This window comes from Dermochelys coriacea, chromosome 20 (assembly GCF_009764565.3).
Source record: "Dermochelys coriacea isolate rDerCor1 chromosome 20, rDerCor1.pri.v4, whole genome shotgun sequence".
In the NCBI taxonomy this organism is placed as follows: Eukaryota; Metazoa; Chordata; order Testudines; family Dermochelyidae; genus Dermochelys; species Dermochelys coriacea.
The window spans coordinates 11259764-11276133 of NC_050087.2; the positions used below are offsets into that span (position 1 = coordinate 11259764).

Sequence of the window (16370 nt, forward strand, 5' to 3'; positions counted from 1 at the left end):
ATGAGTTGATCTACCCCCTGGAAGACCTCTGCAGACCCTCAGGGGTACACAAGTATCCCTGGTTGAACACCACTGATCTAGAGAATAGAGCAGGAGACTTCTGTCAAGGTTCCTTCTCCATTCTGAACTCTAGGGTACAGATATGGGGACCTGCATGAAAAAACCCCTAAGCTTATTTTTACCAGCTTAGGTTAAAACTTCCCCAAGGTCCAAACTATTTTACCTTTTGCCCCTGGACTTTATTGCTGCCACCACCAAGCATCTAACAAATATAACCGGGAAAGAGCCCGCTTGGAAACGTCTTTCCCCCCAAAATCCTCCCAAACCCTACACCACCTTTCTTAGTGAAGGCTTGATAAAAATCTTCACCAATTTGCATAGGTGAACACAGATCCAAACCTTGGATCTTAAGAAAAATGAAAAAGCAATCAGGTTCTTAAAAGAATAATTTTAATTGAAGAAAAAGTAAAAGAATCAACTCTATAAAATCAGGATGGTAAATACCTTACAGGGTAATTAGATTAAAAAAATAGAGAATCCCTCTAGGCAAAACCTTAAATTACAAAAAGACACAAAAACCGAAATATACATTCCATTCAGCACAACTTATTTTATCAGTCATTTAAACAAAACAGAATCTAACACATATCTAACTAGATTGCTTACTGACTCTTTACAGGAGTTCTGACCTGCATTCCTGCACTGCTCCCTGCAAAAGCAACACAGAGAGAGAGAGACCCTTTGCTCCCCCACTTCAGAATTGAAAGTATCTTGTCTCCTCATTGGTCATTTTGATCAGGTGCCAGCAAGGTTATCTTTAGCTTCTTAACCCTTTACAGGTGAAAGGGTTTTTTTCCTCTGGCCAGGAGGGATTTAAAGGTGGTTAGCCTTCCCTTTATATGTATGACAGCTTCCATTGCTGGCCCTGCCATTTAGTCACTGTGCAGCCTTAGGCAAAACATTTAGCGCCTGATCTTGTACCCACCAGTGTCAATGACTAAGCTCCCATGTACTTCACTGCTGTCAGTTCAGCCTTTTAGGCTCTCTGTGTCAGAGTTACCCAGTGGGAATGATGGAGATGGGGTGGCGAGTTCTATGGGCTCATGGTGCCCGGGCTCCACCAATATTCAGGGCTCGGGGGCCCGGCTTCACCTGCCACCCCCATGCACCTCCCCCGGCTCCACCTGCCTCCCCAGAGTTTCCCCTAGCCCCCACTTGCTGCCCCTGCTCACTGCCCAGAGCCTGCAGCTCACGCTGACTCTGCTCTGCCGGCTTCAGGTATCAACTGCTGCCGTAGGATCCTAGTGCCCCCTTCTCCCTCCACTGTCGCCAGGGCAGGCTGCCCTTCCGCCCTAGCCCTGAGCCTCTCCAATGCCCCAAACCCTCATCCCCAGCCCCAGACAAATCCCTCATCCCCTACACCCACCCCTCTGCCCTAGCCCTGAGTTCCCTCCCAAATCCCTCATCCTCAGCCCCACAGCCCTCACCCCTGCACCCCTCCAATCCCCAAACTCTGTCCCAGAGCCTGCACCCCTCATCCCTCCTGCAAACCCACTCCCTGCCCCAACCCAGAGCCTGCACCCAGCACCCAAACTCCCTCCCAACTCCCAAACTCCCTGCACCCCATACCCCCTCCCCCACCCAAACTCCCTCCCAGAGCCTGCACCCTGCACCCCTCCTGCACCCTAATCCCCAGTCCAGGGCCTGTACCCCAGACCTCCTACCCCCACCCAAACTCCCTCCCAGAGCCTTAGGCCGGTTGGGGGTGGGCTGGTTCTGGGCACCACCAAAATTTCTACCAACTTGCCACCCCTGGCATGGAGATACTAGTATCTCCCTACCTCACACAGTTATTATATTGCTTTAATACTTTTTGCAAGTGGTTTGAGATCTTTGGCTGAAAAGAGCTTTGCAAGTAGAAGCTGCTATTGCTGCTGTGAGCAATTCCTCGGTGAGCAGCAGATCAGAATTCCAAGGCCAAATGAATCAGACTCACCCTGATGCTGACATACAGCAACGTGGCTGTCCATGCTCCAAAAGAGCAGCTTCTCTCCCGAGTAGAGGCAGACATCACAGGGAATGTCCTTCACCATTACAGAACCAGTTGTCAGGTAAGAACTTTTGCGTGACAACTGTGAGGGGCATTACCCTGAAGTTATAGCATTGCCTCTGAGTTTATAGAGAGAGGGCTTGTATTTTCTAAAACTCTGCTTTGAGCAATAATTTGTCACATAACTCAAATTTAAAACTGTAATGGATGGAGCGTGAGCTGTCACATGTTGTATCATTTTTGTTGCTCTTCTTTGTGTTTTCTCTAGTTTTTCTATATTCTTCTGAAATTCTGTCAACCACAGTAAGTCAGCTGCAGTTATACTCAGGCTATTCAGACTAACACTCTAACTCCCCTAATATGTATGTGTATCTAGCTCTATCCTTTGCTACCCAAGAGAGAATAGTGCTAGCTTGTATTTAGTTTATTTGCTGTCGCTCTGTTTCTTGGACTCACTACTTCCCTTACCACTTCTCTGTCGTCTTGTTTGTCTGTGTGCTCATTATTTCTGTTCCCTAGGTGTCTGTCTGCTGGTACTGACTCTCCTCTCAGTGCAACCTCGCCACGTCACTTTGCCATTCAGTTCTGCCCTGTCTAACTGAGACTCTCATTTAGCCATTGTCAAAAAAAGTTGTCCACAGTTGAACCAAACGGATATCTTCCAGGAGTTCACAAATGCAAATATTCCGTAGGATGGCCCCTGATCTTGACCTCTGCAAAACACCCCCTCTGGATACATTTCCTGCCTTTTGGAAGATTTAACAATAGTGATTTCTCTCTGCTCCATATTCACCAGCCAGGCCATTTTGAGAATGTGTGTTATGTGAACTATATACATTGCTAATAGCTGTTTTGCATTTCGTTTTTCAGGTGCTGGGCATCGCTGTTACGAACAAGGTAAATTCTAAATAATCTGCCCTCAGCTCTTGCCTTTTCTATACACAAGTTGCTTGTTTAAATTGCACAGAGCTTGATTTTCTTGTTACATCAAGCAGGAATCCTGGCTGCTCTGGTGTAAGTGGACCTGGATTTCTTTCATGATCCTGGGTTTTCTCTTCCTCTGAGGTGTGCAGAGCCAGGGTCCTCTGCCTTCTGGGGTCTGTGGACACCTCTCTCCTCTCCTGAGGCTAGATTTAATTCCTGATCTTTATCTTCTGGACTCTGGTTCTTCTCTCCGTTTCTCATTCACATTCTCTTGTTTCTCCTTCTAGATTATGTAGGACATGTACCTAAAATTAACCCTCATCCAGAATGTCATGGAGATTAGCTGTGCCATTTTGGAGACCAGAGACTCCCAGGAGTTCGAATTCTCTTACAAACTGGAGCTCCTTGGCTCCATGCTGGTGAGTGATTAGGAGCTTTGAGGACTGAAGTACAAAGAGTTTGTTGTAATGTGATAAGACTGGTTTTCCAGGTAGATGTTATTTTATCCATTGGCTGTGACTGTACTACTGCAGTCTCATGAGCTACCTGCCCAGCACCCAGAATGCGCTGGGTCCACTCTGAGCTTGGCAGAGATGCCGACATATTGTGGGCTGTAAGTGGAAGGAACGGCTTGTGTCTGGTGAGTTATCTTCTGTCCTCTGTTTAGCCTGCAGATGGCCCTACGGTCCATTTCTGAGGCAGAGAGCCTGCTGAGCACAGTGTCTGTTTATTACAGGTCTGGCATATGGCCCTCACTGTTTGCAAAGGGGAGCCCCATTGCTCTGCTAGTCTGAGATGGAGTCCTTGGGCTCCAGCCCCCCCTGTTTTCAGAGGCCAGGGAAGATCGAACCCCCTCCTCACCTAGGACTCAGGTTCCTGCCAGGTTTGGCTAAACCACAAATGGCAGGGCTATGTGCCCGGCCCATTCCTCCAGGCCCCCGGTCGCGGTAATACCAGTAAAGTCCCGATTCGTACAGAACACACCCCGCCAGCCAAGCCACAGTATTCTCATAAACCAGTGCAAAGCAGTGTCAAACATGTCCCATCCGTCTTCTCCTTAGTTCACCCCAGCAGGGCACAGAGGAAGTTTCCACATGCCCCCCGCACTCCTTTGCCACCCCAAAGCTTTTGGGTTTGAAACAGATCAGATCTTACCACTTCCTCCTCGCATTCATCTGCTGAGGGGGAGGTGAACCCCATCCTCAAGCTGTCAGACATCTCGGCTGCAGCCTGGGCTGTCCTCTTCCTGCCCACCCCCCCATGGGGTAGGAAGTGAGCCTTAAACAGGTGAGAGAATCCGGATGGGTGTCCCCCCCCGCAGAGCTGGACATAACCCAGTGGTGACTCTTGGGCTCTGGCTTCCAGGGCCAGGGGAGGCAGGGATATAGGGCCCTCCCCAGCATTGACAGGCCCTCTTCGGGGCTTTGTCTCTATCACTGGCCTGCGCGTATGCAAGGAACCCAGTGTGTCTCTTGGTTATCCATTGCCCTTACCTCCAGGTGAGCGGTGACTCAGGGTCTCTTGACTAATGGAACCCACCATATCCAGGGCCACTCTCTGAAAAGGCTTTACATGTCTCTGGGGCTTTCCTCACACCATGGCAGGGCTAAACACACCACCTGCTGCTGTACGACAGCCTCACTAGCTCCTTTCCACACCTTTCAGCCCCATCTCCTCACCCCCATGGCTGGTATGCAGCAGTGGGAGCTCTTCCCACACCTCGCTGTGGAGGGATTGTGCAGAAAGAGCAGCCTAAAGCCAGGCTCCTAAATCCATATTTGGGCAGCTAAGTAAAGCCTGTGTCAAGGGTGCCTGAGCCCTTGAAGGAAGAGGTCCTCTGTTCACCTGTGACAGAACAGAGGCACTCTGGGTAGGCCTGGTTAGGGGTGGGTAGCACCTGATGTGATGCTTGGGAGCCAAGAAGGGGGCATGGCTCCTCAGCCCAAACCTAGACACTGGGAGCAGGGCAGGAAAATCTGCAGGCCCTCCCTGGGCACAGGGATTAATTGTCCAGAATGGGAAGGCCTGTGAGCTCTTGCGGGGAGGGTTCTCTCGCTCGAGGAATGGAAGGTGGAGGGAGGGGACCTGCCCCCTGGAGGCAAGGGGAATGCTACAGCAAAGACTGTGTAAAGCATAAAAGAGGCTGCAACGCTTTGGCTGCCCATAGTTTTGGTTGTGAATTATCACAGAGAGCCTGTGGCGAAGGCATCAAACAGGATCCAAGGCTCCTGTGCCAGCCCTTCTGAGCTCAAAAACACTGCTGAATGATGGCAATACTGTGTTTTGCCAGGAGGTGGCGCTCTGAGATAGTGACACTGAGAGCCTGGTTTTCACAGCTGCGGAGCACTGGCCTCTCCCAGTGATTTCACTGGGTCCCTGGGGATGCTCCATGTTTCTGAATCACAGAACACTTTTTCCAAGATGCCCACACGTGGATTTAGGGACCTAACTTCAGGCTCATAGCTTTGCTGCTCTGACCTGGTGCATGTCTGCAGGATGTTGCTAACTGCGAACATCAGTATATCAATGGACATAATAGGAAACAGTAAAGGGAAGTGAAAATACACCCTCTGGTCACCATAACCACAGTAACATTACATCCTGTAACATCACGCCCTTCACCTCTCCATTCCCAAGCCTCTGGGTGAGTCCACTGGGACTTGTTACGTCAGCATAAGGTCTGGTATTTTCACTTCCATTTTTCTTCCTCAGGAATCCAGAGCTGTTCAATCTCACAAGCACCTTGAACCTGATCTCTAGGGCCTAGGTAGTTTACAGGTTAAGCCACTTCATCACAGAAACCTAGAAGCACCCTAATTTGCTCTGCCAATGATAACAAACTCCGCAGATGAAAATAGCCGGTGGAGTTTAGAAAGTCCAGGGTGAAAGGTGCAGCTTGTAAGCGCTGCTGGAACAAAAAGAGTTGGATACAGAAGCTATTTTTGCCTCCGAAGGAAGTTTCTATATAAATATTGCTACAATACTGACACAATGACTCAGTATCATAGGTCCCCATAGGCTCCCAGCCTACCAGCATTTACACATGTGCTTAACTTTGGCCATGTCTCCGTGTAAGTGTGCAGGCATGCGTGGCAGTCCCTCACGGTCAATCTCTAAGGGTGGCCACACCTCTTTGCTGTCATGCACCTGGAATGGCAGGCTCTACCAGGAGGAAATTAGCTGTCTCCAGGGCTCAAACCCTCAGGCAGGGTAGAGAAGTGAACAGTTTAGGGGCCCAGGACCTTGGGCTGGGCAGGGTACCAAGCAGTCTACAGCTCCAACCCTCAAGCAGGATACAGCAGGTAAGAGTCTAGGAGCCCGGCCTTCAGGCAGCGGTGAGCAGCGCAAACAGTCTAGGGGGCTCTGGCAAGGGGTGAGCACCCAACAATCTATGTTCCTAGCTCAGCAGATGGGAGACTCACAGGTGAGTAGGGGGATGCAGGCACACCTGACTCCACAGTGTCCCAGCCCAGGATCCTAACAGTGGCGGAAAGGTCCGCCACTGGGTCAGCGGGGATCCGCGTGCAACATGCTGATCTAGTATCAGGCCAGCCAGCACTCTACCAGACAGTTGTCTAGTTTCCCTGGACCTACTTCCTACTCTCCCCAGGTTTGGTACCTCGGTGCGGTGGGAGTCTGGTGTCTCCTCGGGTACACCGCCAGTTGCAACCCCAGGGAGGCCACTTTGCTACACAGCACTACAAATTTATGTCAACATAAATTACGTTAACATACAGCCATCACATTATTATTACATTGCTTGTGCGTGTGCACATTGCACTCCTTGAGTCAGCGGTGCGTGTCCTCAGCAGGAGTGCTTGTATCAATGCAGAGTGCACTATGAGTAGCTATCCCACTGTTGCTGGCACAAAATGCCTGAGGCAAGCAACAGCTGGATTCGTTGCCCGGTGTGCATCGCCCAATAATCACAACGGGGTGGAGAAGTAGAAAAGTTTATTTGAAGCTTCAAGCGGTACAGGAAGACAACAATCTCAAATCCTGCACACCAGTGCAAGCAGTTACACATATTTTATAAATTCATTCTTTAGCATACTTATCCAATAGCAAGCTGCCCTGAGCATCCATATAGCCAATCCGGTATACCAGCCAGTTCCCCTTTTTCCTCTTATCATCTATTCCCCCATATATGGAGTTGTTTGTTCAGCTCTATCTAACATTCCTGTCCTGCTTGGCCTAACCTTGCTTCAGCCAGTCTGTGCCTGCAATACACTGTTGCAAACTTCTCAGTGTGACCGCTGTGAGTGTCTCCAGGCAGAAAAGGGAAGGGGGGGGCCATCTGGGCCTAGAGCGACGGGGCTTCTTCGACACTCGTGGTCTTCCATCCCCTTGAGTTACCTAGTGGCCATGCCCGGTGTCCCCAACAACTCCCTCCTTTGAGAATACTCAACAGCCTTGTCTCTGAGTTTTCTCACTTGGGCTCTTATCTTTTTATAAGGGGACTTTGCATAAGCACTTTGTGGTAGCCCTGAAGGGAATGCATTACTATGTTTTTTACAAGGGCTCTGACACATGATATTGCACAACATAACACCATCAGTACGATTAAGACAGGAAGAAAACTTTTCAACAGACTAAATAAACCACCAAGCCAAGATGACAAACCCCAGCCTGAAAACAAGGTTTCAACCAATCACTCTCGGGGGCAGTGTAAGCAGCTTGTGCTCCGGCTTGGGCATGGGCCTCAGCCTGTACTACCTTATCATAAATTTCATAACTGCTGTCATTTACATATACACAACATCGGGACCTGACAAGGGCACAAACACCCCCTTGGGATGCCAAAAGGTAGTCCAAGGCCAGCCTGTTTTGGAGGGAATACGTTCTGAGCTGCTGTACCTCCTTATTTAACGTTACTACTGCTGACCCTAGATCATGAATCGAGTCCTCTAATTCTAAGGCTACCTTTTTAAGGACCATTTGAAGCCTTACAATATAGCGGCCTATGCATGCTATGGCTGGCCCGGTAATCAGTGGTACAATTCCCAATATGGAGCACCCTGTAAGCTTTTCAGTTGTGAGGGGATTCTTAGCATTGCCCTCCAAGGCCGCATTGAGTCACCGCAGGGTCTTTTCTCGTGACTCAGCAGAGGTATCTCGGGCATTCCTAATCTTTCCTTTGGGCAGTGTGGTGGTTATTGAAAGATGAGGAACTCCATAAGCTGTATAACAGCTACCTGTCCAATTGGCTGGCAATACCTTGTAAGCCTTTCGGCCACATACAAAATAGTGACCCTGTAGGGCCCAGTAAGGGCTGTTTCTTAGAGGGATTCCTAGGATATTTAAGGCCGCTTTTCCAAACAATTCATATGCCCCCCGGGGGGCTTCCCATCCTCCCAAGTGGGTACAAGGGGGGGTATTCCTAATTGTGCCGTTCAAATTGCACTCACCATAAGGACCGCTGCAAACCCACCATTGGCCTGCTATAGTGGAAATATTAACTGAACGGCAATTTATATTTTCTGTCCCTTCTTTTTGTGGAAGGATCATTCGTAAGAGTTTCCCCAAAAGGGGAGGAACCATTACATCCACACTGTTGACCTCCCCTCTCGTTTTTTATCTAATATCCATCGGCCCACTGTGTAATAACACAGGAGCTCCTTCCCACAGGACGCCTATAGTGATCAGATTGGTTTCGGGTCAAACAAAACACTCCCTCAGTGAGCCCTGCAACTGAATACTCCTGATCCTGGTAGGTAGCTTGCTGCAAAGAGATCTTATCCCAGAACGGTGAGTCCATTTGATTTCTACTTTCCTGCTCTTTGGTGGTGGCTAATTTTGCTATAGTTAAGGGCAGCATGACAAGGGGCACTCCTGTTTTGGGGGAAAGTGGAGTCGGAGCACACACCCAGCAATCAGTTTGGTTTGTTAAAGTAGCAACATGGTACGCAAGTAAACAAAGGAATTATGTTCCCGATATGCACAGTTTAGAAATAACAGCATAGAAAATAACAGGGTTACACGATTAATTATTACCAGGGTCCTCCCGGTCCAGGGTTTCCAGTTTTTGAGTGGGCCCATTTTGGCTCTAAGGTGCCCGCTGTTTGTGTCTCTTAAACAGTAACTTTAGCCCGAGATCGTTACTAGATGAGGAGTCAACGGGGTGGACAGTCCACTGCTCTGCTGATGAAGGGGTGGGTACTGCCTTCAGACACGAGTGATGGATCCAGTTCTTGTGTCCCTCGATCTTTGCCGATGTATGGGAGATCAGCAGGACGATGTAGGGTCCTTCCCACTTTTCCTGGAGAGGCTCGTCTTTCCAGGTGCGAACAAGCACAGAGTTGCCGGGCTGTAAGGAGTGGACGGGAGAGTCCAAGGGAAGAGGCTGGGAGTCTTTAGTATACCTGTGAAGAGACAAGAGAACAGCAGACAGGGAATACATATACTGAGACAAAAAACCATTACCCAGCTCCCACTCCCCTGACAGAACCGGTGTGCCATTCATAGGCCATACCCTCCCAAACAATTTCAAAGGGACTAAGCCCTAATCTACCCTTTGGGAGAGCGCGGATGCGGAGCAGGATGAGGGGTAAGGCATCAGGCCATCGCAGGGAGGCTTCTTGGCACACTTTTGAAAGATGTCATTTAAGGGTCTGATTGGTACGCTCTACTACACTGCAGGCTTGTGATCTCCAGGGCGTATGGAGTTTCCAGGGGATCTGCAAGGCATTCGAGATGCTTTGGACGATCTTTGATGTGAAATGTGTCCCGTTGTCAGATTCCATCCACTGGGGAAGTCTGAAGCGAGGAATGACCTCCTTAACAAACTTAAGGGCCACCGTCCTGGCAGTGCAATTGCGGCATGGGAAGGCTTCTGGCCATCCGCTGAATCGATCCACTAAGACAAGGAGATATTTGTACCCTTGGGTCCGAGGAAACTCAGTAAAATCTATTTGCCACACCTGCCCGGGGCCCGGAGTGGGTTCCAGAGCAGCGGGTGGCCCTGGATGTCCTGGTCGGGGGTTATTCTTTTGACAGACTAAGCAGTTCACCTGTACCTGGGTAGCCAGGGATCGGAGTCCAGAAGTATTTTCCCATCAGTTGGATAAGTGCTTCCCTGCCAGCATGAGTGGTTTGATGTAATTTCTGTAACACTGGCTGGATCAGGCCCTTCGGTAGAAGGACCTTCCCTTCCAGGGAATGGAGCCATCCCTCCTTTTCCTGGAGACCGAGTTTGTCGATTAGCTGACTCTCCTCTCCAGAGTACTGGGGGCAGGCACACTGGCCATCCCTTTGCCACTTGGTCCAGCTGCTTAGAGAAATAGGCCACGGGATGTTTCCATGCTCCCAACAACTGTGTGAGCACTTCTAGGACCACCCCCTTTCATTCATGTACATACAACTGAAACGGCTTAGTGAGATCCGGGAGGCTCAGAACTGGAGCTTCCATCAGCTTCCTTTTCAAGATTTTAAATGCCCTGTTGGCCTCTGGGGTCCAATAGAAGGGGGTCATGATCTGCTCCTTTTACACAATCATACAGGGGTCTAGCCCACAGTCCAAATTCGCAAGCACTTCAGTGCAAACAACATATCAGGGCTTTGGTTCTTGGTTTGCTTTAGCACAATTGATGAAGCCATATTACAAGAAATCAACACTGTACACAATGCAGGGATTAATGCCCCTGACCCTGTAGTTACAGTGACACTCACACCAGTCAGGTTTATTAGTCACCTAGAACTCAGCACGGGAAGTCCTTAGATCAGCACAGAGCAATGACGGTTAAAGCACAGACCATTCTGGTTAGCCCAGATCCCAGCCAAGCTGGACGGAACCCCATTGTTCATGCTCTATGTCTCGCTCTCAGTCTGACTTCTTTTCCTCATAACTCTTCCCCCTGTGAGACTGAGCTGAGCAGGGTCTTTAACCAGTGACCTGGGGAAGTGTGGCTCCACAAATAATCTCCATAGGCACCACAGGATCTTTCCCAGCCCCCTAATAGCTGTCCTGCCAGGCATGTCCAAGATTCCTACAGCAGTTTCTAATCAACCAGATGTACAGTTTCCAATACACAGGTCAGAGCAGTTTCACTTTCTCCCTTTGGTCTGGTCTGTTAGATGGCACCAGCAGGGCACATGACAGGAGTTTTCATGCAGCCTTCTGCCCTTTTGCCACCCTGAAACCTTTGGTGTGAAACTGGAATGGGTCCTGCCACTACCTCCCCCCACCTCCTATGCCAGGGTGCATGGAGTGGAGTGCACCCACATTCCTCCATGTGTCAGCCAGCATGGCTGCAGCCAGGGGTATCCTGATGCCTAGGTTAGGTTATTGAGTGACCCCTTGAGCATTTGGGAGGCTCAGTGTAGGTTTGTCCCCTGCAAGGTTGGGTTTAATCCAGCCACATCTCTGGGGCTCTGATGTTGTAGGGGCTGGTGAGGCAGGGATGCAGGATGCTTCCGTGCACTGACAGCGCCCCTCTGGAGCTGTGTCCCAACCCCAGGGCCATGCATATGCAAGGAGCCCATCTCCCCTCACACACACACACACACACACACACTTCTGGGTCTCTGGGATAAGAGAACCTACCCTGGCCATGACCACACTCTGACCAGGGGTCTCTTTTACCAGCAGTGGCTTTCTAGCTGCTTTACCTTTCTCTGGGGCTTCTTGCACCCCTGAACAGGGCAAACACATTTAGCGGCCCCTTTTCCCTGCCTGTGTCTCCCCCACTCAGCTGGGGTCTCAGCTACCACAGGGCTCAGCCCAGCCTTTACTTTTCCAGTGAGGACAATGTTGAAGTAAAAAGAAAACAGTACAGAATTTAGGCATAGAAGTTTCTGGTCATCAGGGAATAAGGTACAGATTATCAAGGGGTGCGAAGTTCAGTTTAGCAGCGGGTGGCATAAGGAATACATAATCTGCAATCTCCCCGATTGGGGGAGAAAGTTTAACGCGTCAAAGTACAGACATTGAGATATGGGGGTATTTGTCCATATAATGGCTATGTTCAGGTGTGGAGTATAATGAGCAGGTACGATGATCAGGATGGATCTGCCCTCATTTGGTGGGATTTAATGTTCAGTGAGTTTATGGTTCCAGTTCATATGGTCCAATGAAAAAAGGAAAAAAAAGTCTCTCAGTCCCTTTCCCATGGTTGAAGCACGATGTTGTACCGGCTCACACCTCCTGGTACTGTTGGCGGCCGGTGATGTGTTCAATGTAGATGTCCCTGGACCATCGGATTGTGTCTGAGACCATGAGGCGCCGCATGAGCCGTGTGTACCGTTGACCGATCCCGCAGGTCCACAGCACACGCTCCTTGCAGGGGTCCCAACCGCCCAGGGCTCCAACAATCAGGGCATCCATCTGCACCTCGTAGCCCTTCGCTCTCAGGGTATTGGCCGGGGGGCGTATTTTTCCAGCTTACAAGCTTGGGATTCGCGGAAGGCTGGGGTCCTGTTCTCAAAGGAGACCGTGATGTCGAAGAGGATGATTTTTTTCTGGTCCTCATTGGTGACTATCGTGTCAGGTCGCAACTGGCTGTTTGTCCCGGGGATGGTGGAGTTCACGGCGACCTCCCCCAGGCACGGTGCGATGGCTTTCACCAGGTGATTCTGGACGGCATTGTCGCGCAGCTGCCAGGCTCTGGAGTGGGGCTTGCAGCTGCACAGGACGTGGGGCAGGGTCTCGTTGGATGTAGCCGTACTTCCTGCCACGCTTGTCTCGGTTCCTGTGGCGGACGGCTCCGTTGAGTGGGACGCAGTTTACTTTGAGCCTAGCTGCCTGGGACACAGCATCAGGTTTCAGGGAAGTTACTCCTGAGCCAGGGTGACTCACATCTCCACTGGGTGGGGGCCCCTCCTGTGCCCACTCAGATCCAGGTGTCTGGTTACAGACAGGAAGGTGTCCTGAACTTAGCAGCTTTTCCCTAGTGTTGCAAGCAAGGGGAAAAAAACCCTCCTCATCCCTGCTAGCAAAGCTATTTGTATTTTCACTCACAACATGCACTCTAAGCCTTCTAGATTAGGTTCAACTCCTGGGCTGGTACAGACACAAGGACTGTATTTTGTCTTAGAGTGATACAGTCATTCCCCAAAGGGTGTCCAAGCTGATGTCCTGGGAGAACCCCAACTACCAGCCTCCCCTCTCCCCCCCCCCCGGCTCCTTCCTGTGTCTGCATAGGAACCTGAGCCACAGGCAGGGCAAATGCCTTCACGTTTGGGACCTTCACGCAGGTTACACAGCCCTTCAGCATCTGATGGGGTTGCACCACACATGGTTTGACACGGGTTCTCTCTGACCCAGAATCTCTCCACTCCATGAATGTCTTCCCATTAGCCACAAACTTCTGCTCCCACTGGGGTTCAGATGTCTGAGCCCAGGAGAAGACAGCAGGACATGTGTACCTATGCCTGGAGTGGGAGTCTGTCTCTCACCATCCCCTGGGCACCAGAGAAGCTGTCTGTCTGATGGCTTTCCTCCAAACATACAGGCACACTCCTGGAGCCCGAGCTCAGGCTGCCTTCTTGGCTGCACAGATGGATAAGTTGTTAGGCCCTCTGCCCTGGGCAAGCCTGATTTCATCAGTCCTCAGGCATTTTGCCCACTTATGCCCTGTTTTCCTGCAAACCTGAACCCCCTTGGAAGAGCTCTACCTGCGTCCACCACTCCCCCCACTTTGGATTTACTTGAGTCCCACTTCTGAGGAGCCTCCATTGGTTTCCTTTCCCTGGACCCATGCTTAGGCCAGTCTCTTTGGGTCTCTTTTCACACCTGGACCTGCTATTCCCAAACTCACCTGCCAAGCAGCCTGCACTGCACAGATCTTGAGGCTTCCTGGCCACTAACCACACTTGAAGCTTTTGAAGGCAGATCTCATAGAGTTGTTCCAATACAACCAAGTTGTACAAATCCTCCAGCATGGTGACCCCCACACCCATACACCATTTGTGGAGATATTCTCCCCTTGGGGTGGGGGCTTCCATTTAGGTCACATCCTGGGTCTTTTGCACACCTCAAAACCTTTTCCTATAAGCCCCAAGTGTCAATTCAAACTTAAGCAGCACAGCATTTTGAACTGTTCATAGTCCCCAGTATCAGCTCCATCCACCTGGCTGTATGTGTCTCGCTTTGGGACAGAGTAAAGGGGTGATATAGCAAAGCCCATCCGCAGGGTCAGTCTGGTTCAAACCACAACCCTTTGCAAAGGCAGTGAGGTAGATATCTATGTTCCCCCCTCCCCCACTTCTTAAGCTGGGACAACAATTTGGTATTTAGGTTCCCCGCAGAATTGGCATCCCCACTTTCCTCACTTACCGCTTGGTGGGTCCCCTTGCCCCTCCATCTCTCCATCTCCAGTTCATGCTTTCTCTGCTTTTCCTCATGTTTTTGCTGTTCTTCATCATGTTTTCACTGCTTCTCACGATCAGCTCATTCCCTCTCATGGTCTGCTCGCCCCTTCGATTTCAGCTCCAACTCTCACCACTTCAAATCCATTGATGGGGACCTGCTCATGAAGACACCATGCTCGATGAGGAACCAAGGACACCCTGCTGCTGCCTCTGTCACTATTGGACCATCTTGTCAGCCCTCCTGGGCCTGGAATCTGCTTCTTGCACTGACCATCCTTCTCCAGCCATTCAAATCAGCAGCTCTTTGTTGAGCTTCCCAACACTTAACCTTCTCTCCTTGCACAGGTTTGTGATGTCCGTCTTAGAGAGATGTTTGTATGTAATTTCTTTGATGTTTCTATTGACTACCCTTGTTTTTGTGCTGTAAGTCACTTATTGCAAAATACTTGTGGTGTATACAGTATCCCACCTCTAACACCAACTGTCACAGATACACAGGATTGGTGCTACACCCCAGCTTTGGAACAGTCTCGTGGAGGAACCCCTCTGATGTGCCACACCCCCAAGGGATCTCAGTCTTCCTTCAGCAGGCCATGCAGCCTTACCACCTTCGGAGGCTGAACTTCCGGGCTTCAGTTCTCCTGTTTCATCCCATGAGCTCGGCTCAGCGAGTCCAACTGAGACAGCCCCTGATAGAGACCAGTCTGCTCCGCAGGGATTAATGCACCTCACCCAGCATTTGCAGTGACAATCTCACACAATGTTGTCAAAACAGCTGGGTTTATTAGCTGACTGGAACACATCATGGGAAGCCCTTAGGTCAACACAGAGAACTGAAGGCTAAAACATAGGCTATTCTGGTGAGATCAGCATCCAGCCAAGCATGACTGAACCCCATTTTCAGGCTGTGTCTGTCTGTCTCTCAGTCTGACCTCCTTAGTCAGTTCCCAAGTGAGAGAGCCCCAGCGCTTCTTCCAGAGTTCACACTTACCCTACACCTCACGCCTTCTAATCATTTGCTCTCAAGCTGGAGTCTTTGTTCAGCTTCCCTGATGAGAGGAAAGGAAATTCATGAGTTATTGGAGCTGGTATTGTCTCTCTGGCCCCCTTGTTGATGTGGGTTCAGTTTCAGCCAGTTCCATAATGATTCTTCATTCCATCCAGTCAAGAAGGCGACACACACACCTATAGCTCTATGTCGGCCCTGAGAGCAAATGTAGCCCTTCCCCACCCCACCAGGTAGCCATGCAAAATATAAGGGAAACTGAGGTACCAATAGGACTCATAAAAATATTACAGAAAATTCCCACTTTGTTACCAACCACAGCCTTTGCTGGAGGTGGGGGAAAGGGATCTCTGATGCAGATTTGGAGCCTGCTGGGGGCCTGGAGATAAGAGACCCAGCTAGATGGCCAAAGGGGGGTGTGTGTGCATTAGGAAAGAGATGTGGCCTTCACTTGCATTAGTCAACCCCAGTGACACTCTCCAGGTCGCATCTTACAGTGGCCCACGCAGCTGCAGCTTCCACAGTTCCTCAGGGCAAGGTGATACTCTGGGGAAGCCTGGGCTCAGCTCAGCTCGTGACCTGGTGTGGAAACTGCAGCTGGCTGCACCGCACTAGGATTTACCCCACAGGCTCTGAACACTCCTATTCCCAAGGGATGACGGACATCAGGTTAAAGCCCTCTATTCTCTGATGCCCGGCCCCAGAAGCAGGTGCTGGCGGAAGGGACTCTTGGTCATGGGGAAGAAACACTGGCTTGCAGCTGGACCTGCGGAGTAATAAGGGGTGCTGTGGCAGCAGCTCTGCTTGCTCAGAGAGCGGCAGAATGGCAGGTTCCACCTGAGACCGGTGAAGACAAAAAGTCTGAGATGGGGCAGCGAGGCAGCTCGCCCTGAACCAGCAAACCCCTAGTACACTGACACGTACACACACCTACATGTGTGTGCACAACTATACACGCTGCATGTGCACACACACCCCTACACACCCCTGCATGTGACCACGCACCTACACACTCCTTCATGTGCACACACACCTGCATGTGCGTGCATGCCTACACACACCTGAATGTGTGCACATGTAACG

The 16370-nt window shown here is 50.4% G+C and overlaps 1 protein-coding gene across 1 annotated transcript; it reads left to right on the top strand.

The window, feature by feature from the left end:
* The first annotated feature begins 1991 nt into the window (after window positions 1–1991).
* On the top strand, window positions 1992–5807 carry LOC122458325 (maestro heat-like repeat-containing protein family member 2B). The gene is made up of 4 exons (XM_043506382.1): window positions 1992–2111; window positions 2921–2947; window positions 3271–3393; window positions 5687–5807. Exons 1-4 carry the CDS (start codon window positions 2001–2003, stop codon window positions 5732–5734), a joined length of 309 nt encoding a protein of 102 aa, XP_043362317.1. The 5' UTR covers window positions 1992–2000; the 3' UTR covers window positions 5735–5807.
* Window positions 5808–16370: the final 10563 nt, after the last annotated feature.

Bases quoted from the DNA above. Each gene is read 5' to 3' on its own strand.
- LOC122458325 (XM_043506382.1), top strand. From the start codon at position 2,001: ATGCTGACATACAGCAACGTGGCTGTCCATGCTCCAAAAGAGCAGCTT. The intron at 2,112-2,920 runs GTAAGAACTTTT...TTCGTTTTTCAG, and splicing joins ATTACAGAACCAGTTGTCAG to GTGCTGGGCATCGCTGTTAC. The intron at 3,394-5,686 runs GTGAGTGATTAG...TTTCTTCCTCAG, and splicing joins AGCTCCTTGGCTCCATGCTG to GAATCCAGAGCTGTTCAATC.